This window comes from Peromyscus leucopus, chromosome 6, assembly GCF_004664715.2.
Source record: "Peromyscus leucopus breed LL Stock chromosome 6, UCI_PerLeu_2.1, whole genome shotgun sequence".
Classification (NCBI taxonomy): Eukaryota; Metazoa; Chordata; class Mammalia; order Rodentia; family Cricetidae; genus Peromyscus; species Peromyscus leucopus.
The window spans coordinates 82,040,696-82,067,745 of NC_051068.1; the positions used below are offsets into that span (position 1 = coordinate 82,040,696).

General features: G+C 42.7%; 1 protein-coding gene across 2 annotated transcripts in view; it reads right to left on the reverse strand.

Annotated features, from left to right (window-relative positions):
* Positions 1-12,530: 12,530 nt before the first annotated feature.
* Ahcyl1 (adenosylhomocysteinase like 1) overlaps positions 12,531-27,050 on the reverse strand; it is a 35,912-nt gene continuing 21,392 nt past the window's right edge. Inside the window, exons 2-17 of one of the 2 annotated variants that reach the window (XM_028879419.2) lie at positions 26,782-26,893; positions 24,487-24,630; positions 23,452-23,552; positions 22,910-23,012; positions 21,529-21,623; positions 20,599-20,705; positions 19,674-19,790; positions 19,366-19,429; positions 18,555-18,643; positions 18,118-18,188; positions 17,681-17,775; positions 17,503-17,601; positions 17,049-17,117; positions 16,556-16,634; positions 14,921-15,041; positions 12,531-14,514 (exon numbers count right to left, since the gene is read on the reverse strand). In XM_028879419.2, coding sequence (XP_028735252.1) covers positions 14,508-14,514; positions 14,921-15,041; positions 16,556-16,634; positions 17,049-17,117; positions 17,503-17,601; positions 17,681-17,775; positions 18,118-18,188; positions 18,555-18,643; positions 19,366-19,429; positions 19,674-19,790; positions 20,599-20,705; positions 21,529-21,623; positions 22,910-23,012; positions 23,452-23,552; positions 24,487-24,630; positions 26,782-26,893 — 1,473 coding nt within the window. In that variant the 3' untranslated portion in view covers positions 12,531-14,507. Of the gene's footprint in view, positions 14,515-14,916; positions 15,042-16,555; positions 16,635-17,048; positions 17,118-17,502; positions 17,602-17,680; positions 17,776-18,117; positions 18,189-18,554; positions 18,644-19,365; positions 19,430-19,673; positions 19,791-20,598; positions 20,706-21,528; positions 21,624-22,909; positions 23,013-23,451; positions 23,553-24,486; positions 24,631-26,781; positions 26,894-27,050 lie in introns of those variants that run through there. The other variant, XM_028879420.1, reaches the window with a different exon arrangement.

Consider the following 27,050-nt stretch of genomic DNA (forward strand, 5'->3'; position numbering starts at 1 on the left):
ATTATTTTAAAGACTATTTATTTATGTATTTTATGTGTATGAATACATATACATATATCTGCATATATACCTCCATGTCAGAAGAAGGCATTAGATCCTATTATAGATGGTTGTGAACCACCATGTGGTTGCTGGGAATTGAACTCAGGACCTCTGGAAGAGCAGCCAGCGCTCTTAATAACTGAATCATCTCTTCAGCCCATAGTTATTATTTTAAAAGTCTCTTACAATAGCGTGCAATGCTTCTCTTTGGGTAATGATTCAGTCCTTTGTCCATTGTTCTTTCTGTTTCTTTTGATAAACACCATCACCAAGAGCAACTTCAGGGAGGAAGGGGTTTATTTCATCTTATTCTGCCAGTTACAACCAGGGATGTCAGGGAAGTCAGCACCAAAGCAGAGACCACAGAGGAGTGCTACTTACTGGCTGGGTCTCTGGCTTCTGCTCTACTAGTTTTCTTATACTCTCAGGTCTACTTGCCTAGGGATGGTACCGCCCGCAGTGGGCCAGACCCTCCTACATTCATTAGCAGTCAAGAAAGATGCCGCATAGACCTGTCCACAGGACATTCTGATTCATGCAATTCTTCAATTGAAGTTCTCTCTTCCAGGTGTCTCTACTTCATGTCAAGTTGACAATAAAACCTAACCAGTACACCCATTAATGGTTTTACAAGGAGATAATTGGTATTTTTCCAAAATAAGTAAATATTAGATTTAGAATTAATGGGAATGTTTTGGCTAAGGAAGATGAGAGCTTAAAGTAATTTTAGCAACTGATTTTTTATGCTGCCACATGTCCATTTAATCACCAATCCAGAGGACTGTAGACCACTGTAGACACAATGACAATATTGTACAACAGCCCAAACTTTACAAAAAAGATTTAAACATTTGCCCAGTAAAATGAGTCCCATACTTACGTAATTTAGCAGAAATGTCCCAAGTAGGAACAATTATTTCTAGTAAACTGTTTTTCATACTTCTCAGGTAGTGGCCTTCTGACAAGGGAAGATTCAACCCAATGAGAAAACACACACATATTGATATCCTCATTTCAGAGAAATCTGGATTAAAATCTAATTGCTAGACTTTAAATGGCCCATTCAATAAAAAGATAAAACATATGGCCCATTCAATAAAAAGATAAAACATAAAATCCCTGTTCTTTGTGTAGGTTTTTATAAGTGTAAAGACTTATTGCTTTAAGTTGAAAATTAGGTTTTAGTTTTATATCTGTGTTTAACTTTGAGCTTAGGATTTTTTTTTTTTTTTTTTGGTTTTTCGAGACAGGGTTTCTTTGTGTAGCTTTGCGCCTTTCCTGGAACTCACTTGGTAGCCCAGGCTGGCCTCGAACTCACAGAGATCCGCCTGCCTCTGCCTCCCGAGTGCTGGGATTAAAGGCGTGTGCCACCACCGCCCGGCGAGCTTAGGATTTTTTTTTAAAGCAGAAAATGCTAACTTTAAAAATATTAAAAATTTTTTTTGTTGATGTGTCTGAGTGTATGCCTCATGAGTGTGCAGATACCCATAGAGGCCACAAGAGGGTGCTGCATCCCCATGGAGCTGGAGTTGCAGGACGTTGTGAGTCACTCAGGACATGTGCTGGGAATCGAATGTGGGTCCTCTGGAAGAACAGGAAGCACTCTTAACCACCGAGTCACTTCTCCAGCCACAGTAATTATAATAACTTTAATTATAATGATTATATGTAAATGTTTTATCTTTTACAAACTTTCTTATGACATACTATAAACTTTTAGTTTTGTCTGAGTCTACATTTTCTTTTTTCTTATCAACGTCTACTTTTTCTTTTTTTCTTTTTTTTTTCAAGACAGGGTTTCTCTGTGTAGCTTTGAGCCTTTCCTGGAACTCGCTCTGTAGACCAGACTGGCCTGGAACTCACAGAGATCTGCCTGGCTCTGCCTCCCGAGTGCTGGGATTAAAGGCGTGCACCACCACCACCCGGCTTGCGCCACCACTGCCCGGCTTACTTTTTCTTATCAACGAATACTAGTGAACTAATTTTTAGATTTGTTTAAGTCCTGTCTTAATTTCTTTTTCTGATGCTCTGATAAAATGCTTTGACAAAGGTCGCCTGAGGGAGCAAGGGCTTATTCTGGCTCACAGTTCAAGGCACAGCCCGCCATGGCAGGAAGTCAAGGAGGCAAGGGCTTGTAGTCTTGTCAGATAATAGTCACAACCAGAGAACGGAGAGGGTGAGAGGATGCTGCCTCTCGGCACCCCTTCTCCCTAATATCAGTCAGGAGCCCAGTCAGGCAAGGGGGACACCTATAAGGACAGATCTTCCTGTCCTTATCAATGCCATCAAGATAACGTCCACAGGTTCATCTCTCAGGCGGTTCTAGAGTCTACCAAGGTGACGACTGATATAAACCGTCACAAGTCTTATCAATTAAAAAGACATTTGTACTGAATTTACATCTCTGATTACATACGAGCCATTTTTAATTGAAGCTTTTTTGGGGGAAGACTTTTATTACATAAGCATACTACATAAAAACGTATCTAGAACTTGGCATGTAGATAATATAACCCAAGTGCATAAATAGTATCAGGATCACCTTTCTTTCTCCATACCTAGTCCTATGAAAAATTTTTAATTTAAATTTTATATTATGCACATATGGGTGTTGTACTAGCTAGTTTTATGTCAACTTGACATAAGTGTGAGTCACCAGAGAGGAAGGAGTCTTGAGTGAGGAAATGCCTCCATAAGATCTGGCTGTAGAAAACCTGTAGGGCATTTTCTTAATTAATGATTGATGGGGGAGGGCCCAGCCCATTGTGGGTGGTGCCAATTCCTGGGCTGGTGGTCCTGGGTTTTATAAGAAAGCAGGCTGAGCAAGCCAGTAAGCAGCACCCTCCATGGCCTCTGCATCAGCTCCTGCCTCCAGGTTCCTGCCCTGTTTGAGTTCCTGTCCTGACTTCCCTCAGGTGATGGATTATTACCAGAAGTGTGAGTCAAATAAACTCTTTCCACTCAAGCTATTTTAGGTCATGGTGTTTCATCACGGCAATAGAAGCCCTATGACAAGTGTTTTGCCTACATGTGTGTCTGAGCACCGTATGTATGTCTGAGCACCGTATGTATGTCTGAGCACCCACCGTATGTATGCCTGGTATCCACAGAACCCAGAAGAGAGGCACCTGATACCTCAAAACCGGTTACAGGGTATTGAGTGGGTGCTGGGAATTGAACCTGGTTCTCTGGAAGAGCAGCCAGTGCTCTTATCCAATGAGTCATCTCTCCAGTCCCTCCAGGATTGAACTATAAAAATGCTACAACATGTTTCCCCTTTAAAAATGGCATTTGTGTATTTACGAGTCCACGTGTGCACACACATGCCCACGTTATGACGTCTGAGGACAGCCTGCAGACGTCAGTTCTTGTCTTCTATCACGTGGGTCCTGGGGATTGGATTCGGGTCATCAGGCTTGGTGGAGCCTTTGCCGGCTCGGTCGGTCGTCTCACCAGCCCCACGACTTTTCTTTTTGACACAGTGCTTCATTCTCCCCAGGATGTTAAAGCATAGAGCAGAAGGAGGGGAGACAGGACCAGAGGAGAGAAGGTTCCTCAGAAGTCCTTTTTAGTTAGGACACAGTCTCTAACACTTTTTTGGTTGTTGTTAATTTGTTATTCTTTAACAGCCCTCTTTAAAACACTCAATACAATTTTCAAGTTTGTCTTTGTTCATTTGGTTTTGTTTCTGTCATAAGGTCATAACATGGAGCCTTCGATGACCTGGAACACATGGCAGTCCTCCTCTTGTCTCTGTCTCTCAAAATTCCTCACAAATTAGCAATTTTATTATATTCTTCTTAGGTGTTATTTGAGTAGGCTACCCTTTCATAATATTTAATTCTGTTGCCCAGGACTTCTAATTTAGTGCAAGTGTGTGTGTGTAAACACTTGCACATACACATGTGCATGCTCATGTATGCACACACACACACACACACACACACACACACACACACACAGTCTGGGAATGTTCCCCATTTTTGTTCAAATACTTGCAAGTTAAGTTACCATAATTATCAGAAATAAAACCAGCTGAAGAACAAAATGGCAGTTTTTCTCCAAACATTTCTTTCTTCCCTGCACTTCTGTTTCCTGTTTTAATGTGTTTTTGTTTTTTCTCCTGAAAATTGCAGCCTTGTCAGCTATGGAGATTTGTGTTTTGGGTGGGATTTATAGACTGTTCATGTAGCTCCCATAGGTGGTGCTGCTACAAGGTTGGCCTCTCCGTTGCACTTTGGGTTTATCCCTCACAGTTATGGGGACACGAAAGCTCAAGGCACTGGCTAAGCAACGCTTGTGTCTTCCTAGCTGAGGAAATAAGGTTTCTGCCAATGCGGGAATACTGTATGTTGTCTCGGCTTTCCCTGTGAGGGCGCTGTATGTCCTGAGGAGTTTCCCCTGACACTGACCTACATGTGCCTCTTATCGCCATCATCATCACCTTGATGATTCCTCACCGTAGAATTTCTAAACTAAAAGGGGCATTTGCAATAAGCATGAAAGGATGTAGGAAAACCATGAAGTTAGAGGTGACAGGTGCGGCATGGGGAAAAAAGGGGGGAGGGGCAATGTTATCAAAGAAATGCCTTGACCAAAACGCCTTGAAGTAAACAAATGTTCTGAGGCAAATACCAGGGTTTTTTGTTTGTTTTTTTGAGACAGGGTTTCTCTGTGTAGCTTTAGTGTCTGTCCTGTAACTCACTCTAGCCCAGGCTGGCCTAGATCTGCCTGGCTCTGCCTCCTGAGTGCTGGGATTAAAGGTGTGTGCCACTACTGCCCAGCCCAAATACCAGGTTTTTAACAAATAGTTCAGAGACCCATTTGCCTGACAAGACAACATGGGTGGTTGGGCACACAGACTCATGTTGGTACTTGGTACCAATCTGGGTGACTCATCTAGTGAACATGGATCATTCTTGGGCCCCCATATTGGACACCCAAACTGTCAATACAGAACACAGGTCTCATACCAAAGGGAGTAGGGGATAGTTTCACAGATACAAAGCAGCATGAGAAAGGTCAGGGGGAGCCCAAGAGATAGATGGGGGTTAAATCCTAGCTCTCCCCATCAAACACATGTTCAATCTGAAGAGATATTGCCTCTAAAAATTTCATGGCTTTGAAAATTTGTTTCAGATGCTGGGTAGTGGTAGTGCATGCCTTTAATCCCAGAACTCAGAGGAAGGCCAGCCTGGTGGACATAGTGAGTTCCAAGACAGCCAGGGCTACACAGAGAAACACTGTCTCAAAAAAAAAAACAAAAACAAAACAAAACAAAACAAACAAATACTGTTTCAGTAGGCCTGGAATAGGCTCTAGGAGTTCATGTCATTTTCATGGAATGTGGCGGCCCACAGATGCTCTCTAGTGAGACCTTATTGAAGGTCAGAGAATCTTAGCTTGCTTTACCCAGCAGGGCTGCATAATGGGATGATTTGACCATGGGAGAGGTCATCAGGTGTTTGGAAGGGTCTACACTTGGCTGTATGGTATGCTTTGATCTTGCAAGGGTGAGATCTTTTGCCTCTCCCCTTGGCCTGTTATAAAAAGGCATTTTGAATAAAGCTCTGGGCCGTTGGGTATTGATCCAGGGCCCTCCCAAAGCCATCCTGTGCCTGTCTTTCTCCTTGCCTTCTATCTTTCTACCTAATACTTCCTAATTCATCTCTCTTCCACCCAAGAACTCTTCAAAAGATGGGACCAGGTTGGAGCTAGACTCCCACAGACTCCCACAGTGGAACTGAGACTCAAGCACAGGATCCTGGGCATTTTAGGCAAGCACTCTACTCCCAAGCTCCACCTAAGCCCCTGGCTCCAGCTGTTCACTGTCTCCTGGTTCTCTACCCTGTAAACAGCTGCTGCCACACGCTCCTGATGCCAAGGACCGAGCCATGTTAGCATGCCTTCCCCAGAGTATGGACCAACACCTCAGAAACCGAGACAAAATAGACTTCTCCTGGAGCTGTTTCCATCAGGTATTTTAGTCCCACTGATACAAAAATAAATCACAAGTTTGCTCAGCCTGTGTGAAGGCTCGGGGTCCATCACCAGCACCACAAAAACAGAACACACACTCAAGGGCTACAGACAGTACATTAAAAAAAAATTGGGTATTTATGTAGCGTGGCATGTGCATGTGGAGGTCAGAGGACAACTTCCAAGAGTTGGTTCCCTCCTTTCACCCATGTGGGTTCCATTGATCAAACCCGTGTTGTTAGACATGGTGGCAGGTGCCCTTACCATCTGAGCAATCTTGCTGGCCCAAGATAATACATGTTAAAAGTACTTATTTTGTGTATATAGGTATGCCCTAACTGTATTATGTGCATCGTGTGTGTGTGTGTGTGTGTGTGTGTGTGTGTGTGTGTGCAGGAGCTTGTGGAGTTCAGAAGAGGCATCAGGTCCACTGGAACTGGAATTACAGGCAGTTGTGAGGCAGCATGTGGGTGCTGGGAACCAAATCCAGGTCCTCTTCAAGAGTAACAAATGCTCTTAATCACTGAGCCATCTCTCCAGCCCCTGGACAGTACATTTTATGGACAACAAAGGGAAGGATTATTCATGGACTAAGACGGGGAGTTTCCAGAATGGGCTGTAATTTTACCAGAATAGGAGGTCCCCCCACTCCCCCTCCCGCTTTTCTGTCGCTTATATGTGGTTTTTAGATATGTCATGGCATTAGATGTATGATGGGAATGGTTAAAACAACAGTGCTAATAATATGGAAATGTCATAAAAAAGTAAAGAACGGCTAGAGCTTGTCTGTTGACCAAGTTGGTCTCTCTCAGCTGGTTCTGGCGAAGTCTTGTTTTTTCACTAAGCAGTCACATGATGCCCTGATGTGATGGTCTTTGCTGTTGTATAGCTTTCAGGCATTTTGAAGTTGCTTAGATTATGACATCCTAACTGTCTCATCTCACTTCAGAGTGGTGATTCCCAACCTTCCAAATGCTGTGACACTTTAATACAATTCCTCATTGTTGTGGTGACCCCCAACCATACAATTATTTTTCTTGCTACTTCATAATGGTAATTTTGCTACTGTTAGGAATTGTAATGTAAACATCTGGGTTTTTCAGTGGTCTTAGGTGACCCCTGTGAAAGGGTCCTTAACCCCCAGGTTGAAAACTGCTGCTTCAGCAACTTCCACCCCTTCAGATTTAAAGGCTGTAGAAGGACAGACATCTGGCACTCGGAACTTCTTCCTGCCGAAGTGAAGGTGGCTGACTTTGCTTGCTGTGAGAGTAGAAATTTCTGGTTGTCTAGGATAGCCAGAAGCACCACAGGCAGTTTTCAAGGTGGGGTGATCTCAAAACTTGGCAGAATCATTATTTTAGCACAGAAATGTTGAACCTTCCAAGGTTCCAACTTTACAAGGTGTGCTGGTTAGACCTTTTTTTGTCGACTTAACAGAGGCTAGAGTCGGCTGGGAAGAGGGGGTCTCAATTGAGAAAACGCTTCATCAGATTGACCTGTGGGCAAGTGTATGCAGCATTTTCTTGTTTAATGACTGATGTGGGAGAGCCCAGGCCAACCTGGGTGGTCCTGGGCTGGAGAAAACAGGCTGAGCAAGCCACGAGGAACAAACGAGTCAGCAGCAATCCTCCAAGGCCTCGGCTTCAGTTTCTGCCTCTAGGTTCTTGCCTTGACTTCCTTCAGAGATAGACCATGATCAGGGTATGTGGTATATAAGCTAGATAAATCCTCTCCTCCCCAGGTCACTTTTGGTCATTGCGTTTATTGTAACAACAGAAGGCCAAATAGGACCCAAGGCTAGAAATACAGGGACCAAATACTAGAGGTAAAACAATGGCTTTCATAATAGAATTCCTTTGGCAATTATTCCCTGATGGTCAGAGGATGAAAAAGTAGTATTCAGGGGAAAGGCGTGGTTAGAGACAGTTAGTTTTGTCTGAAATCAATGTTCTGCTATTTGGTTTCAGCTGACACATATCCTACACTAACCCTTATCTTGGAATTGGGCAAGAAACATCATGCCAGAGCCAAGGGAAAGAAGGCTATTCTTCTCTGGTTTACGTTAGGACTTTTCTAAGGTAGGATTTTGAGAGGGGAAGAGTGGAGGGGAGAGAGCCCCATCCAGGACATCAGCTGCCGAGAGTACTTTGGGCATTGTGTCCTTAGTCTAGTGAATCTCCTGTTACTTGCCTTTCTGCTGTGGTTCCAAAAATCTCTTTAAAAACTACATTTGTTTAGTGTGTATGGCATAGCATGCTTATGGAGGTCAGTTGACAATTTAGGGGAGTTGGTTCTCTCCTCCCACCACGTGGGTTCCAGGGACAGAACGCAGGTCATCAGGCTCGGTGGTGACTGTCTTTATCTGAGGCCATGTGAAGGAAGCAGCACAGAGCTGGAGTGTCCTATGTTTTCTTTTTTCTGTCCCCCAGAGGACTGATTGTAAGAGCAAATAAAATTCCATCCCTGAGAACTTGATAACATGGTTTGGGGATCTCCTGGGCTCCTTCTCATGGCATGAGTTACTTCACATAAGGAGGGGCCTCTGATAAAACTGACGTCTGTCACAATATTAGTAAGCCAGACCACAGATTTGGATTAGAAATAAAAGAGGCTGGGCAGTGGCGCACGCCTTTAATCCCAGCACTCGGGAGGCAGAGGCAGGTGGGTCTCTGTGAGTTCGAGGCCACGCTGGTCTACAGAGTGAGTTAAAGGACAGGCTCCAAAGTTTTTTTCTGGAGAAACCCTGTCTAGAAACCCCCCGCCCCCCAGAAAAAAAAAAGGAAATGAAAGAAAATAAATTTCTTTTGTTTGGCTAGCTAGGGGCAAGTGTAGGGTTAGGGTGGTTTGTAAACTTTGCTCAGAAGAATCTGTCTAGAGACATCTTTTATGTTTGGAGGGATTCCAGGTAAAAAGAGCCTAATTTCCAGATGTGGTTGGTGGTGAAAAATCCAGCAACTGGCCAGACTTTGGCCCCTAAAGCTTATGTGATTCATTGTTTACTTTTCTCTCCATTCTGTGACTAAACACAGACAGCAGCAACACGAGAGGAAGGGCTGATTCACAGTTCAGCCCAACACTGTTGGAGGCATGTCGGAACACATGCGACGGGAGCACACGACAGAAACGCCCGCCATCTTAGCTGGCCCCCAGTGACCCACTGACAACGGTAGAGCTCAAGTCCCCAAAGATCCCACAACCTCTCAACAGTGCCACCAGATGGAGACCGAGTGTTCAGACACGGAAGCCTGTGGGGACAATACAAACCCACTGAAACAGGTGAGGGGGATTTAAGTATTATTTCATTATCTGTGTGTTAGGAGGATGTGAGTCTTATTCCATTATCTGTGTGTTAGGGAGAATTGGTATAACATGACTTGGAAAGACATTAGCTGAACAATCGGGGTAAAGTGGGCTAGGACGACCTGCAACTGAAAAGCCCCCTCTGGAAACACACAGGGACTTATAGGAAAAAACTATTAACAGAAAACTTTCGATTTGCAGAAAAACTATTAGTAAGAAACCTACTTCCAAGAGGGACTCCTAGGCAAAAGCCTTTAATCATATAACTTAAAACCGACAATTGGCTTTTACAGGCCCTTTTGAAGAGAAGCCTTCCCTAGAGTTGCAGGTCCAGTTATAGTCTGCCACCTTTGTTTCCTGTGAGTCCTGAAGAGAGTCACAAGAGTGAATAGGGCGTGGGCCACCCTTCCGTTTAGACTGATCAGGGGGTGATCCTTCAAGGTTTTGGCAGGGCTGTATCTCCTAGGACTAACTAAGTAGAGAGCTGTGGCTCAGGAGCTGGTAAGATATCCATAAACAAGAACAACTGTAAAGCAGCTCATAAGAACTAAATTTTAAGGAATTAGGAGCTCTTCATACCCCAAGAAGGCATGTGGATAGCAGTTCTAGTCAGGACTGAGTTCTCTGAAATAAATGAACCAGGATATTTTTGTCTATGATTAACATTTAAAAAATTCATTTTTATGTGCATTGGTGTTTTGCCTGTATGTCTGTGTGAAGGTGTCGTATTCCCTGGAACTAGAGTTACAGACAGTTGTGAGCTACCCTGTGAGTGTTGGGAATTGAACCTGAGTCCTTTGGAAGAGCAGCCACTGCTCTTAACTGATGAGCCATTTTGCCAGCTCCTATGATTAGCATTTTTGATATGATAGCATATATTACATGAAAGTGATTGGTGATTCTCCAGTACAGAAGAGACCTGCTGGGTTACTTTGCTGTAAAGGAAGGCCTGCTACTACTCAAAAAAATGATTCCTTTAAATGTCAGGTAGGGTGTCATCTTTTATAAAGCTGCTGTTAATAAACCATTCTTCCATGGGGGTGGTGGTGATGGTGGTGCATGCCTTTAATCCCAGCACTCAGGAGGCAGAGGCAGGTGGAACTCTGTTTGAGCATGTTCCAGGGCAGCTAGGGCTACACAGAGAAACCTGTATCAAAAAACCAAACCAAACCAACAAAACAAAAAACAAACCCCATTCCTCTTCTAGCAGCTCATCTTTTGTAACATCTTGTTTCTACATGGGTGAGCTAATCTGTTGTTGTCCTGGGCAGGCATGAGGCTAGACAGAGTTAAGATCTGACAGATTCTAAGGATAACTTCTGGGAGTCAGGCCCCCACAGCCTGACGTCTGGCGAGGCATTCTCCAGTCACTGCTGGTCTTCAACCTTTAAGATCCCTTATATTTGATGAGGGGTCTGAACCTGCAGAGGCTGTCCCAAAGTCAGCTTAGAAGCCTTTCAACTAGAAGTGGAAGGCTGCTACAGAAACATGCCACAGCCCATTGTCTTCCAGTTTGGGGGTTGGCATGATGAGGGCAATCCCTTGCCTCTTAGCAACACAAGGTGAAGGATGTTTTAAATTAGGGAGGTTCCTTCAGGAGATAGGGTTTAGTTAGGACCTGTTATTATTTTTTGCATTTCTTTTGAAGAAAGAATATTCAATACCTATACTATCTTTGCATTTTGGAAATATAATTTGTTTAGTTTTGCAGGCTCATACATGGACAGCCACTGGTCTCAGGATGAATTCTATTTTATCACTTGTATCTGACTTACACGAGCCTCTGAACTTAGACTTTTGAACTGGTGCTGGAGTAAGAATTTTGGAGCTATTAGATTATTTTCTAGGTAAGAAAAAAAAGTTTTCCCCTGGAGGCTGGGGCAGAATTCTGTGGCCTGAATATATGCCCTTAAATTCATCAGTTGAAACTGATTCACCAATGTGATATTATGGGTGGGGCTTTTACATAGAGATGACACTATTTGGGTCAGAGACCATATGAACAGACTGGAGGGAAACTGTTAGGTCCTGTTTGGATTTTTACTGTGAGGATGCAAGAGGCACCATCTTGGAAGCAGAAAACAGTCTGTTTCTGACACCAGTCTGCCGCTTGCTTCATCCTGGACATCCGAGCCTCCAGAAATGCTGAGAGTAAATTTCTATCCTTTACAGAACACCAAGTTTCACAAATTGTTTTGTGTGTATGTGTGAAGGTCTGTATGCACATGTGTGCATTTGTTGGCCAGAAACTCAACAATTGGGCTAGACTGCCTGGCTAGTGAGCCCCAGGAATTCTCCTGTCTTCTGTGCTGGGATTACAAACATGTGGCAGCACACCCCACAGGCCCTCATACCTGTAAGGCAAGAACTTTACCAACTGAGTTATCACATGTTCTTTTACAGTAGCAAGAACTAAGGTAGATATCCATGTGCATTAGTTAGCTTTTTATCACTATTGTGAATACCTGAGATAACCAATTTTTAAAAAGTTTTTTTTTGGAAGCTGGAGAGATGGCTCAACGTTTAAGAGCACTGACTGCTCTCCAGAGGACCTGGGTTCAATTCCCAGCACCCATCTCTCCAGCTTCACAACTGTCTGTAACTCCAGTGCCAGGGAATCTGACACCCTCACACAGACACACATACAGGCAAAACACCAATGCACATCAAATACAAATAAATTATTAAAACCAAAACATTATTTTGGCTTAAAAGTTCTGAAAGCAGGTTTGAGATCATGACTGACTGGCCACATTGCTTTGGGTCTAACAGTAAGATGAAAATTTTAAGGTGGAAATAAAACTGCTCATCTCACTAGCCAGGAAGCAAAAAGAATGGGTGATGCCATACCCATTCCTTCCAAGGACACACCTGGATCCTTCCAATAACCCAAGCACCTTCCATTACGACCTACCTCCTAAAGGTTCCAGTGCACCTCTCAATAGTGACATCTGTCTTAATGCACAGACTTTTAGGAGGATATTCAACATCTAGGTCATAGCAACTTAAGACATTAATGACAGTAGGGTGTGGTGGTTTAAACCTATAGTTCTAGCTACTGGGAAGACTGAGTCAGGATGACTTGAGCCAAGAAGTCTAAGACCAGCTTATGTCAGACAGACCTTGTCTTCAAATGGCTTGTCTCATCTTAGGAAACAAGGTCTAATGAGATTTTGCTATTTAACCAAAAAAAGGCACAAGACTACCAGTAAATCTTATATTTTTAATTGACTTTAATGATTATTGCTCATCTGCAAGGATTAATATTGCATTCATTAAAAATCATTCAATACAAAATGAATATTTTCCTCCCAAGTTGGTCTCCACATGTTCCCTCTGATGCCAGACATTTTCCAGTGTCCTTTGTTACATGGCTTGACAGAGACGAGCCCTTACCTATTATTCCTATGGACACAGTAATAGACACAGGACCAGAGGGCAGCAAGAACTGGGCCCCTTCCCTCCAGCAGAGCTGACCAGATGATATACTGTTGTTGGCCAAGATAAGTCCCTACTGAATGTGGTGTTCTGACTGGCTGGTTAAGTGCCCTAGGAAAGGGTCTTTAAATGTTAGCATACATAGAGAAGAAAGCATGATCACATTGGCAAGGAGTGGGAAGGGACCGGGTAGGGAGGAACGGAGAGGAAAGGCAAAGAAGTTTTGGCAAGCTAATTGTTCCCTGATAGAAAGGTACAGGGTAAAAGCTTTCCTTTCTTGTATTTCTGTCTTTGATGCCTGTTTCTCTGATCAGTGAAGAGAAAGAAGTAAATATTTCTAGTACCTAGAATTGACGAATAACCCATCTTTAAAGGATCACAGGCTAGAACACGTTGAGGACTTAACATCCTGGATAATTATATACTTAAAGCTCATTTGACCATGCAGAGATGCTGGCAAGCGGGGTGAGTGGCCTGGGAATCAATCTCCCTGATGTTTAGAGGGCCTCCTGGAATTATCTTGGAGCATGAATCAGGATTGTACTTTCTCTACCGACTCTTCCTTAAGATCTCAGCTTACAATTTTTTTATTTATTTTTTGTGGCAAGTGTCAATCAAAAGTGGCACCATGTCTATAAAATTAACACAAGACAAGGCCTACAGCTCTGGACAGATTATATAGTTGTATTTGTTTCACCTTGGCCCAATATATCATTCTTTCTCCCCATCTGTACAGATTTCCCTTCAAATGTTCAGGTTGCAGAAGCACAGGTGCCCACAAGTTTGCTCTTAAAGGATAAACCCTAAAGACAGGGCTCAGTGTTTTATACTGAGTAATGGCTCAAGAAATTGGCCGTCAGCATAAGCTGCATGAGGCAGAGCTAAGAAATTCTGCTTATGGCTCCAGTTCACTGATGTTATAAACTATGGGCTGGAAACATGAGGGGCACATCAGAGTCTGAGACTAGTATTTTTCTAGCCTCAACTCTTCACACTTTGTTTCAAAGGTTCAAAGAGATATTGATAACCACCTGAGCTGTTCCTCAGTGTTAACACTAAAAATTTTCCTTAATTAAAAGAAATACAACAGAAATAAATGCTAAGGGACGAAATTCAACTTGACAGAATGCAGTTTAGTTAAGAACTAGAACATGAGAGAAGGAAGGTGGAAGAAGGCAGGGCTGAACTACAACTCCTAGTGACCCTATTGAGTTCCACAGCACAGCTCTGCGCCAGACATGCCACCTCACACAGGAAACGGGGCTGAGAGTGTCTGGGGAAGTTGACATGCACCACCTACATCTAACCCACCTGGCTGGGAAGTACCGTCCTGGCTCTTCTGAAGGGCTGAAAGAGCACCAGTTCCAGCAGCTAGGACACTGGCTCCTTTAAGGCAATTTAGACACTGCAGACTGTTCCACACAGAAGACACCTTAGCATCTTTTGTTAATGTGGTAATTAAATATAACCAAAGTCCCCAGAAGTGGTTCAAGAATCAACTTTCTGGGCTGCAGAGTTACCCTTCTTTAGTGACTAGGGTGAGAAACCTTCAACCTCAGTTTCACCTACAGAGCCATGGGGCAAGTTCCTGTGTGGTCTGCAAAACTTGAATGACAGATGAGAAAACAAAAATGAAATTATAGAAAAAAAATCAAAAGGAAAGTAATAAGAAGAAAAGGAAAGTTATCTTAAAAAATATTCTATTTGAGTTGGGTGGTTCATGTGGACTGGTCACTGTAATACATCCATTAGTATCTGAAAAGAGAGAGACAGACTAGTTAACATGCTTTCTATATGAGAACCAAGAGATTGGCTACAGCATCTTCTCCAAGCTTCCTCCCAGCCCAGACTGGGGGGTTCCTACATGGGTGCCTCCTGGGATGAGGCTCCCCTTCTAAAACTGTAGAGTCCTCTTAGTTCTTTACACTTCTCTACCTTGTTAATTTGGTATTCTCAGGGCTGGGGACGGAAGCCAGGGAGCATCTCCCTGGGCTGGGCAAACATGCCAATAAGGAACCACCGGGCCATTACCTGCTAATCTGCAGCGGTGGCCTCATTCTCTTCATTATCAGGCACGACCCATCTTTACTGAAGAAAGCTGGCTATACTGGCTGATCTAACACTGGGGACAAGGGCTTTTCACTGCTTTCTCCCAAGTTACCTGTAATAATTAGGTTTGAATGGCCCATTTTTGTTGAGTCCCAGATACTTGGCTTGGTCATCCGTCAGCTCTGTCAGGTGGGCATCGAATGACGGCAGGTGCAGGCTGGCAACATACTCATCTAGGGAAGGAAGCAGCGGGGGCAGGAGACTTGTCAGATGCGCCTCCTAGGATAGAGCCTCCCTCTATTTTCAGTTCTCAAAGCTACTTAGGAAGAGGACGGGAATGAGATAACCCTGAAAAAATTCACAACTTGAAATATTTGCTTAATTAAGAAAACTTTCAAAGCTGCATTTCTGGGAAATTACTTTTAGCGCCTACAAAGAGCAAGTAAAGGGCCATCTACCAGGTCAGTAAATGGGGTGTCTTATACTTCCCCATCTTTCTCTGTCAGATTTTTTTTTGGCTTCACCTGAGAGGTTACCAAGTCATATACTGCACTCAGCTTCCTGTGGCAACTTCCTTAACTAGATTAAACTATAAAATCATGAGTCACAAAGATGATTCCAGTAGGCCTACTGTCACTGACATTTATTTAGGATAGGAGTCCTAAAGCCACAAATTTTAGGCTCATGGATTTCTAAGGCACATGTTTAGTACTGTTTCATAGATGAACTTTCCTAACTTTTATGAATACAATTTCTTAAAAAAATAAATAAATCTAGAGGCTAGAGATATGGCTCAGCAGTTAAGGCACTGGCTGTTCTTTCTAGACTCAGGTTTGATTCCCAGCATCATCCATGTGGCAGCTCAAACCATCTGTAACTCCAGTTCTAGGCAATCTGATACCCTTTTCTGGCTTTGACAAGCAACAGTCATGCCTGTGGTCAGATATACATATAGGCAAAATACCCATACACATAAAAAAAAATTAAATGATAACGACAAATCCAAAAGCAATTTGAGGTAAGCCATTTGAAGAAAACAGAGTAAGAATTTAAAATTTTTTTTATGTGTATCCATCTTTACCTGCATGTTTGGACCACATGTGTGTCTGGTGCTCATCGAGCCCAGAAGAGGGCACTGGGTCCGTTGGAACTGAAGTTACAGATGGTTGAGAGCCACCATGTGGGTGCTGGGACCTGAGCCTGGGTCCTCTGCAAAAGTAGCAAGTGCTCTTAATCACCAGCATCTCTCCAGCCAGCAAGTTGTTTTTTAGCTTAAAGCTAGGCATTTGGACTGGCTGTAAGTTATGGGTTGGGTACCACTACGCAGAAAGGCAAAGGACTAGAGATGGTTCACGCCACATGAACAAAGTGTAAGTGCTCCTATGGAGGTGCAGAAGGTTGAGAAAGAGGATGGGTAATACAACTTGTTTCTGTTTCTCTCACTTTGGTCTAGGCCGTACTTAGTTGCACTGGGAAGTCTGCTGAGCTTTGGAAGGGTACCTGAGGATAAGAACATCTTCCTTATTTAGCTCAGATTCTTACTAAATTCTGTAAAATACACATTATTCTCATGTTATTACTCACAAAAGTGGAGGCTCCTGGTGCTACCAGAACATCTCCCGAGGCCAAACATCTAGTAAGCACTAGAGGAGCAATCAGAACCCCGACTCTACATCTTTTTAGGAAAGTCATTTTACAAAACCATGCAGCCAACCAGGATCAATGCAGGTGTCAGTTTTTCACTCACCCATTTTCTTAGGAAGTAAGTACACATCCTGTTTGTAGCGTCCCTCCGGTGCATTATAGAGTTCTATCAGTGCCAAAGCCTAAGGTGGGAAAGGGCCAGAGGACAAAGCACTTCTTAGAAGGGACATAATATAAAGCTAGGTTTAACAGTGCTTTAGGATAAGCATGACAGTAACTGATCATCCTGAGAGCACCCACGACTCTGCCTGAGATATGGGCTAGCTGAAGTAAAAGGAAGTGATGTTTCTGTTTAGCTTCTAACAAAAGAGCAAACTAAACATAACTAAGCTGGAACACTAAAATTTCCGTTGAGCAGTCAATTCAGACACAATCACTAATGCTCTTCAGAGGAGAAAGTGTAAGCATCATCAACTTAGGATACAGAAAAAGGTAACAGGCCAGTAAGAATGTACAGTGCACTCATGAGAACCCTGACCCGTGCTGTGCCCAGCTGCACACATCTCAGGTGGAAAAGCAGGCATCTTGTCACGTACCTGTGTTGTAGCTGTGATGGAGAGAACAAAGGTAGGGACTGTGGAGCAGCTCAAATTGAGTAAACGACCCTGGGAGGGAAGAGAGAGCCGGGATGAGCTGCTGCCTTTCTTTCGTGTTCTCATGGTACCTGTGTCAAGCAGACACAGGACAGGCTTTACACCTCTATGCACTCCACTTGAGAGGAAGAATTACAGTTTCAGATCAGGACTCCAGGCTTTACACGCTTTATATCTGTGTGAAGGCTGAATTCAGCCAAGGGCAGGAAACAGTGTGTGTACTTAGCAAAAAGGAGTTTTTCCTGGAGTGCTTCTCTTTTGGGGGATAGACAATTGGGGAAATACACCTCTATCTGAAGACAGAATTCAGGGGAACACAGGCCCTAGTATTTCCCAGTGCCTCCCCTTCCTTACTCTGTGGATCTAGTATCCTGCCATAGTCTCTGGTGTGTATTACCTCTGCAAGAAGGACGACCCGTTTGCCATCAGGCCAAATGACATGGTCCACCTGAGAACGTACTCGCTCCCATGTTAGCTCTGGAGTGCGGAGGCTGGTCTGGAAGGAAGAAGAGACAGTTTGTTGTGACGCTAGTGAAGTGCAGAGGAAAGCGTAACTCTAATGGAGAGAAGCTCACCACATCGATTTCCGTGTTGGAGTGGCCCATGTTGCATACGATGCAACTATTTTTCATTCGGTCCAAGTGCTCCCGTGTCACTACATTCTTGTTTCCTAAAGTAAAGAAGATGGCTGAAGAAAAGGATGCTGGCACGACAGTACCAGCTATTTCCAACTAAAACCTGGGAGACATTCGCTACCATCAAAGAGCTTGCACACACTGTGAGAAAAATGTGTACAGCAAAAGCTTGAGTGCAATTATTTGGATTTAAGACCAAGTAATATGAAAAACCACCAAGGGAAAAAGCTCTTTCTTTTGGAAAACGTTAGAAGTTCTGAGAACTTACTCTGAGACTTCACACACTGAGCACAGGTCTTACCTTCTGTGTCCCTTTTGAGATTTAGCTTGAGAGTTAACATTGCCCTCTCTACATATACCAAAGCACTGCTACTCACCTGTGCAAGTTATTACAACATCCACCTGCCGGATGACCTCATTTAGCTTCACCACCCTGAAGCCATCCATGCTGGAAGGAAAGAAAGCAACTGTAAGCAAAGAAAAGTAAGTGTGTGTGTGTGTGTGTGTGTGTGTGTGTGTGTGAAAACTTTCTGAAACAGTCACAAAATTAGACAACAAAATCCCCTTCTGAAGCAAAAGCTAATGCTATCTCCCAGAAGTGGTAAGTGATAAGCTATACTAAACTACACACGGGCTTCTGCAGAGTCCCAAGATTCTACATAAGAAGAAAAAAATGTCAAGAGGCCCTAGAATAAGTGTGAAGGGAACAAAGCCATATTACTCTTCTCTTCCTGGGAGACTTCTACAAAAACCAACTCTCAGAAATGTCAAGCACCCAAATCAATCTACTAGACTGTCATTCCTCTCCCCTTACCAGGCCTGCAGAGCACAGATGGGGTCAATTTCTGTGATGTAGACAATTGCTCCAAGGGCCTTGAGAGCGGCACAGCAGCCCTTTCCTACCTGCAGAACACAGGAAAGGCAAAGCTGCCAGGTCTAACAAGACTTGGTCATGGGGCAGACAAGCTCTTGAGGAGGTAGGAATTAGCCTCCTTTAAATTACTCATCATTTAGTGAACACTTCAACCCCTGCTGGAGCAGAGAGAAACCCAAAGCAGGTTGTAAACTTCAATTAGGGATAATTTAAAAGACATGCTGTAACAAGAGCTGGGGAGAGGGAGGCTTTGGGTAACAGTTACCATTATGGAAACAAGATCAAACAAGAACAACTCTGAGTTCTTGCTCCACAAAAACCTGGTAAACTTGCTTGCAATGTGTCCACTGACAGCCAGCAGCACAAGAACTTGAGTGGATCATTGCTGAAGACAATAAGACTTCCTAGAACCTATTCCAGTTTAGAGACATTCAACTATAAGGTCATGTCAGTTTCTCCATTCTAATACAAGTCAGAAAATGGGAATAAAATAATGCTACTTATTCACTTGAATTGTATTTCAAAAAAAGTTATAAGTAGGGGGGCAATAATGCTGGCATCAGTCAAGACAAACTGGTGAAATATGAAAATTCAATACATGCTATACCTTTAATTCATGAATACAAAATTGACTTCTGACACTATTTTCAAGCACAGTATCGAAAAACATACTTTGACCAATTCATTAATGTTTCTAGACTAAGCCCTTTTAATAAGAAAAAACAAGAGACATGGGGGCCCAGCTATTTACCTCACCATAACCACACACCACCACTTGTTTCCCACCAAACATCACATCTGTGGTCCTCTTCAGGCTGTGGAAACAGACAATGGCTCAACTCAAACATTATTAGCAACTCAATCCCTTTGTAACAAATTAAAGTATAGGGCAATGCCCAAGAGAAATTCATTTGGAAGATGGCTGAGGTCAGTCGGAAAGGGGCCACTTTAATAACATGTAAAGGAGGGAGACCACAGAGGCAAGCTGTAGGTATCAAGACTATGTCAAACAAATCCCACTGGTCCCCTGTAAGTCTGTATATGCATATATCAACATACCCATCCAAAATGGATTCTCGGCAGCAGTACAAGTTATCAAACTTCTGTTTGGTAACAGAATCATTGACATTCATGGCTGGAACACAGAGCTTCCCAGCTTTGGAGAGCTGATACAGCCTAAAGGGAGAAGAAGCCACAAAAACAAACACACACCAAGTTAGGTGATAAAACAGTACACAGCAAAATCTGCTTCAAGTGCCACGCTGCCCTCCCTCCTTAGTGTTATTTATTGCCCAAGTCTTATTTGGAAACATGATTATTTTTCTTGTCATCTCTCCTCAACTCATTTTCTTCTATCTTTATCCTTTAATTTTGGAAGGAAAGTAAACATTTTTCAGTTGAAGTAATTTACTGCACTTCCACAAAGAGAACATGATATCCTTAGGCCAGCATTTTTCTAACTTTAAACACTCATGCCTACTTCTGGTAAACAAAGATTACGATGATTTTGATGTGGTTTACTGTGTCTGTGAGAGCAATCACGTGCAATGTGCCCCCAGCAGAGGAATACTCCTAGACATCATTTAGTTATTTCCACCAAGCCAAGAGTATGTATGTCTCCAGTTTTACTTTGTTGCATCACATGTGGTTTTTCAATAGGCTTTCCCTCCATATTTAAAATATAAGATTATAATAAACATTGAGTACAATTTTTCCAAGACACAATCCTCCCTACACCCCTTTCCCCAAGTAATTAATAATTAATTACTCAGTGGAGTAAACGGGAGATAAAAACATGTGAATTAGAATCTGGAAAAAATTCCTTCTAAGGTCACTTTGATATTCCAAAGTGAAAACTCAGTTTTATCTAAGGAAGACACTCCCACTTAGTTCTAAGTCTGAAACACAGCCCTGAAGCCTAGGAGAGACCAGAAGAATCTGATGAGGCAAGGACACAAGGGGCAGCTACTCCAGAATCTGTTACCTGTGAACACCAGTCACGCTCTCTTCCACAATGCCTCGGATCTTCTTAAACACGTTTGGATACTTCTTATAAACCCAGTGGGTTAAGTCTCCCCCATCATCCAGGATCTACAGAACAGCCAGAAGACTTCTATGGGCATTCAGGCTGCTAGAGCTAGGGGGAACTTTGAGCCCACTTTCTACACTAGTGAGAGAGCCCTGCATGTTTTGGAAGAGCACTTCTTAAAGCTCCACAGAGTAGGCTTAGACAGTGGAAACAGAGTTATTCTGTTGGTGTAAAGTGGTTAAAAGACTTCCTAAATGTGTTCTAGGCTACAGTGGAAAGTTTTTTTTTTTTTTTTTTTTTTTTTTTTTTTTTGTTTGTTTGTTTGTTTTTTTAAAGACTGAATTTTGCTATGTTGCTCAGGCTGGTCTAAAACTCCTGAGCGATCAAATACTCTCCTCCTGTTTCAGCCTCTCAAATGCTGGGATTACAGGCATGCACAACCACGCCCAGCTACAGTGAACAAATTTTACAAATCATGGACTCATGTTCAGTCTATGTGAAATATACAGCTCCTCTGAATCCAAAAGGAGAGCTGGAGCAGGAAGGTAAAAAACACAACTCCTTCTCCAAAGAGGGGCCACATCACTTCCTCTTGTTCATTTTGCTGTGTTTCGAGCCATGTGTCCACCTAAGCTTACCCTTCCCCCACCTTTCCATTCAGTACTCAGAGCCTTTTTTCCTTTTTTTTTTCTCTTGGTGCTGGAGATTGAATCCAGGGCCTTGTGCATCTCAGACCCATACTGAGTAGGTATTGTGCTATAAACACTTTAGCAACAGAATCAGTAAATAAGACCAAACATACAAAAATATATGTAGGGAACCATGCTTTAAGGGAGAAAAGCAAATAAATCCAGTCAAAAGTATGGGATGGACATGAATCATTACCATGTTGGCTTGCCACCCATCCATGTTGACGCAGCGGTCAATGCACCACCAGAAATCATCTTCGGACTCGCCCTTCCAAGCGAACACTGCAACTCCTACGGAGACAGAGATAAATCAGCTCATTTTCCTTTGAGGTAACTTACATCCATCAGTACCACTTTCTAAGATCCACGTGAGAACGGAAGGCAAAAGGAACAATTCTGAAGAGGGAAAACTTAAAAGTAAAAGTCAAATAGGACTTTCAGTTCAGAAATTACTTTAGCTGAGAAATTAAGAGATTTTTGTTTTAAAAGTATCTGAAGCCATAAAGGCCAATTTTGCACTTTATACTGCATCTTAAGGAGGTAAAATGAAATATGAAAAAGCTCCTTCTAGAGCACTGTACATCAGCAGACATCTCAAAATAATTTAAATGCTCAATTCTAGGGAAATGAGGAAGTAAAATCACGTGAACATATAAATGAATGATGTGGTCAGTTTTTAGTAGTATGAAAAAAATCACTTCTGAAAATGCAATGTTTAGGTTATAAAAAATGTAAACACACTAAGATTTGGTTCATCAATATAATGCATAGGGAGCAGCTTGTCAAATCTTGTTATTTTGAATTTCCTAAATCTTCCACAATAAACACTTATCACAGAAAAAAATTAGACAAAGTCCTATAATGTGAGTTTCTAAAGATCCTAGGAAGGTGGAAATTCCTCAGACAAACTTCATGGTGATGTTCTTCTGAATATTTTTAGAATAAAAATTTTTATTTTTAATTAATTAAACTCATCAGCACATACATTTTAGTGCACTACTGAATACCAAATAAATAATTAACTATCAATATAAAAGACAATGTTTACAGTGTTCTCTCAAAATTTATTTTCCCTCATCCATTTCACACTAGAACCAAGCATTTCCTTGTGTTTTTTTAAAAGTACACCTTGATTTTAGCATAAATTTCCTCCTGTTCTCTCCACCCTGCTGGTGGTGTTAGGATGTAATTCACTGTTGTACTTACTGCATGCCAGGGAAATAGTCCATCACTGAGCTTCATCTCCAGCTCTATTATTTTAAGACTGCCCAAATTTAGCTGGGCGGCAGTGGCACACACCTTTAATCCCAGCACTCTGGGAGGCAGAGGCAGGTGGATCTCTGTGAGTTCCAAGCCAGCCTAGTCTACAGAGTGAGATCCAGGACAGGCTCCACAGCTACAGAGAAACCCTGTCTTGGGGAAAAAAAAAAAAAAAAAAAAAACCAAAAGGAAAAAAAAAAGGTGCCCAAATGTATAGTTCTCAGGCACACATGGTATGACAATTTTGGCATGTATTAATTACCTGAGGCCAAACTGTTTTTGTGTTTTTTTTTTTTTTTTTAAAAAGTGGAACTTACCAGCTTCAGCCAGTGCTGCAGCTACTTCATTTTGAGTTGAATAGATGTTGCAAGCAGACCAGCGGCACTGGGCCCCCAGGGCACAAAGTGTCTCAATCAAGACCTATGTGGATGTACAGAAAGACTGGGTGAGGAAGAGCGGGGCTACCCAGGAGCAGGGGCCAAACCTCAGCAAGAACACAGTATCTGTAACTCAGCAGTTGGCCCTACACTGCAGAGTTACACAAAGGTACAATTCAGCTGTGTGGCACAATATTACTTAACTATTTCCGAAAGGTTATGTTCCTGAAAGTCTTAAAACATTTTTATAACAATCATTTTATATCCTCCTAAGTCGGGTATGCTAAAAATGGGTTTAGTATATGAACAAAAGTAAAATATGCTACATCATTGGACAGGGAGATCCTCTTCTATGTAATAGCATTTGGATTGGCTAGGTAGGAAGAAAAAAGCGTATTTATTTTTAATAAAAACAACAACAACAACAACGTTTTCTTCCCTTTTATACCAGAAGTCCCTCTGTTTTCTTCCAACAAACTCACCGCTGTCTGGGCCGTGATGTGTGTACAGCCCACTATTTTAGCACCAGCCAAAGGCTTCTCTCCCTGAGCACGTTTCCTGAGTGAAATCAGAGCAGACATGTCTGTGGAAGAACAAAGGATCTGAGCCAGGTCCACACTACCAACATCATTCGATCCTGCCCAGCCACAGTCAGGGTTGGGTCTGCTGAGACATGGTGAGATGGGGTAGAACACGCCAAGTGCATTTCCCTGATGACTAGAGGCTTCACCAATGGAGTAACTGGAGAGCTATAATGTAAGCAATTGGCAGGTCTTGTTTCTGCTTCATCTACACAAAGGACTGAGCAGAGAATGGACTAAACTTTCAAAACTGTCCAAAGTAGACACAGTGAGTCTCCCCAGTCATTAAGAGGAGAGGGAAGCAGTTATGGACAGACTTCCGAATGTCCTCATAAAACCATGAGGAATGACTGTGACTTCAGTGGGAGACACTTGCAACTATTTTCTCTGCTGTCTTACCCTAGCCTGTCAAGCTCTCGCGGTACGAAACACACCTTCAACATTAAAAAAAGAGCAGAGACTCTTGGGAGTAGTACAGTGGAATAGAGAAACCAAGATTCAGCTGACTGCCAGTCCCTTTTACTTTGTTCCAGTAAAGGGTGCCTAGGACTTAAGGAGACCCTAGACTACCACAACCTTAGCTTAGAACCCTGCCACATCAGCAACTTCTGGGAAAGCTGGTTCTCTGGTATTGGCAGCTACAAGAATATCCCACATAACTAACCACTATGCTGTGGTCCAACATTTGCTGACTACACACTGTAGATCTGTGAATATGGTGTCATGATGAGGAAAACAGAAACCACTCTGTAATTACCGTACACTGGGAAAAGGGAAAAAGGAAAACAAACCTAAGAATCCTAAGGCTCGGTTCCCACATAGGGAGAAGTGTTTACCCGAAGGCTGAGAAACCATCTTCTCCAGGGCACTTACTGCCCAGGTCCTGAGAAGAGGTACGAAGGGTGCTTCTGGTCCTCCACTCACTCCCTTCTTTACCTTGCTCTGCAATCTCAATCTCCCGGCGTCCAAACTCTGCCTGCTTGATGTTCTTCACACAGAAATTGCTGCTGCCCTTTGAGTTGGTTTGCTGCTTCTCTCGGGGGGAAACCTCATCATCAGAGCTGTCTGTGTAGGATGCAGCTAGAGCCAGCAAAGACACAGGGAGAGAAAAACCTATTGGTCCAAATTCCACTGAGTGCAGCCCCCCAGGGACTCTCATTAAGTGAAGAGAACACTTTTAATTGCAAGTCTTCTCATGTCATCAGTTCTGCTCCTCCAGGCTCTAACAGCTGGTGTGAATGAAACTGCATCTCTTAGCACTGTAGTTCTCCCACCCATCCCAATGACAGTGTGCCACCGTGTCTGTGATAAAGAACTACAGAGCCTAATCCTATACCACCTGTGGTGACCTCACATAACAGTGACTGTAACCAGATCCCACAAAAATGGGGTAACAGGGATAAAGCATGCTATTTCTCTAGGTCACTGGTTCTCACACATCTATCAGAATGACCTGCTTCTTAAAAGTCTAGATTGCCAGTTTCCTGGCCAATGTTTCCATTGGTAGGTTCTGGGAGGTGCTCAGGAGACGGCATTCCCAACAAGTTCCTAGGTGCTGCTTCTGAGAACTACTGATGTAGATGAAAGCAATTCTTAAGGGTTTTATACCAGGTTGTGCTCATGGAATACAGACAATGACGGAAAACAAGCAGATCTGATAGCTTTGAGAAAAAGTCTGTCAAGAAGATAAATCTGAGATAAAAGCTTCACATAAAACTGAATGTTTTCCTGGTCAACATTCTGGCCAGTGGACTAATAATGCTCTCTTACTGACAGAAGTCCAGGCAACCCAAACACTACTAAAGGCCATTTTCTTCACCCTATAAATTCAGCTCTGTTTCAATGGGTTTCTATAAGATGACCAAGACCTCTGAAAATGTTACTCATTCCATCTCTATTCCTTCCAGAACTCCATTTTTCCATGTAAGATTTTCTTGTCTGTTTAGCTGCAACTGCTCTGCTTACCACATTAATTTTGTCTGTCACTTCAAGATACCTTTTCATTTATGACAGCCATTCTATTTGGGATTGTTTCTTGTGTTTTAGTCCCCACAGGATCCACACAACCATATTACAACAGTATACCCTGTATACCTACATTTATTTGTTCTTCTTTGCCTGTCCTGACTATACTGGTTGGGTTCTCAGTGGCACAGTGAAGAGATAAATTTTCTTTGATAATTGCTTTTTTACATTTCTTAAACCGCACATCCAGCCCTTAAAGTTAATAATACAATGCAAGCAGTACTGGTAACAGACAATGAAGGGCTTTTCATACAAATCCTTCATTAACTCTAATAGCAATCTGGACTTTGGGCAGGTCTCCTAATCTTTTAACTCTTTCTTTTGTTGAATGATGAAGAAGTGGTATTAGATGCCTTTAATGTCTCCTCCAGACTCACTTTCTGCAATTCAAAAGCTTTCGGGAATGTATGTGTGTGCAGAGACGTCAACCTCAATTATTTCATCACACTGCCACTCACCTTTTTTAAGGGTCCCTCACTGGGAACTGGAGCTCACTGATTAGGTTAGGACAGGCACCTGGCCAGCCCATGATTACAAGAATGCATCACCACACCTGGCTTTTTAGGTGGGTGCTGAGGGTTGAACTCAGGTCCTCACACCTGCACAGTAAGTCTTTCACTGTGCCATCTCCCCAGCCTCTCATCAGCCTTTCCAGTTACTTTTTAATACTTTCTCTGTAGCTGAGACAGGCACAGTTAGACCAGAACTAAGACTTTCTCCAGATGGCTAAGACGGCCCCCCCCCCCCCACAGCTGGAACCACATCACAGTACTTTATTTATATCTCCACTCCAGGAGTTAACAGGGGAAGACATGTCAACATAAAGGGTAATCTTGTAAATAAAAGGAGACAAAATACTAGTTTTATTGTCATAATTCAAGCAGTCTTAGTGACAAGAAGAAAAACCCAAGTGGAAGAATATATTTTATACAATTACGTTTAAAAGTGTATTTCTTTTTAAATGCTGGTTTTGAAAGTCAAAATTCCACTGATTCTGCCCCTTGCTAATGTGGACACAGGAACTTCCCAATACCACCAACTGGATAATGGTCACAGACCACACAGAAACTGCCTGGGAAAGAAAGTCTCAACAAAAGCATCCTTAGCTACAAGTCTTACTATGATGGATTTTCACATTCTAGGTAAGTGAAAAGCACTAGGTAGTGAACACGAAGAGGTAAGAGAGGACATGAAGTTCATACCTACCCGAACTGTAGCTGTCTGTGGAGGACTGTGAGATGGAGCGAGACAAAGATCTCCGGCCAGTCTTAGTAGGGAATTTGGTGAACTCCTGCATGTCATCAGCAAACTGGATTTGCTAGAAGAGAAAGGTAAACAGCCGAAAACTTAGTACAAGGGAATTCTATGGATTTTATTTATCATGTGTGTGCACACACGTGGAATCAGAAGACAAACTGTGGGAGTCAGTTCTTTCCTTCCACCATGTAGGTCCTGGGGATAGAACTTAAGTTGTC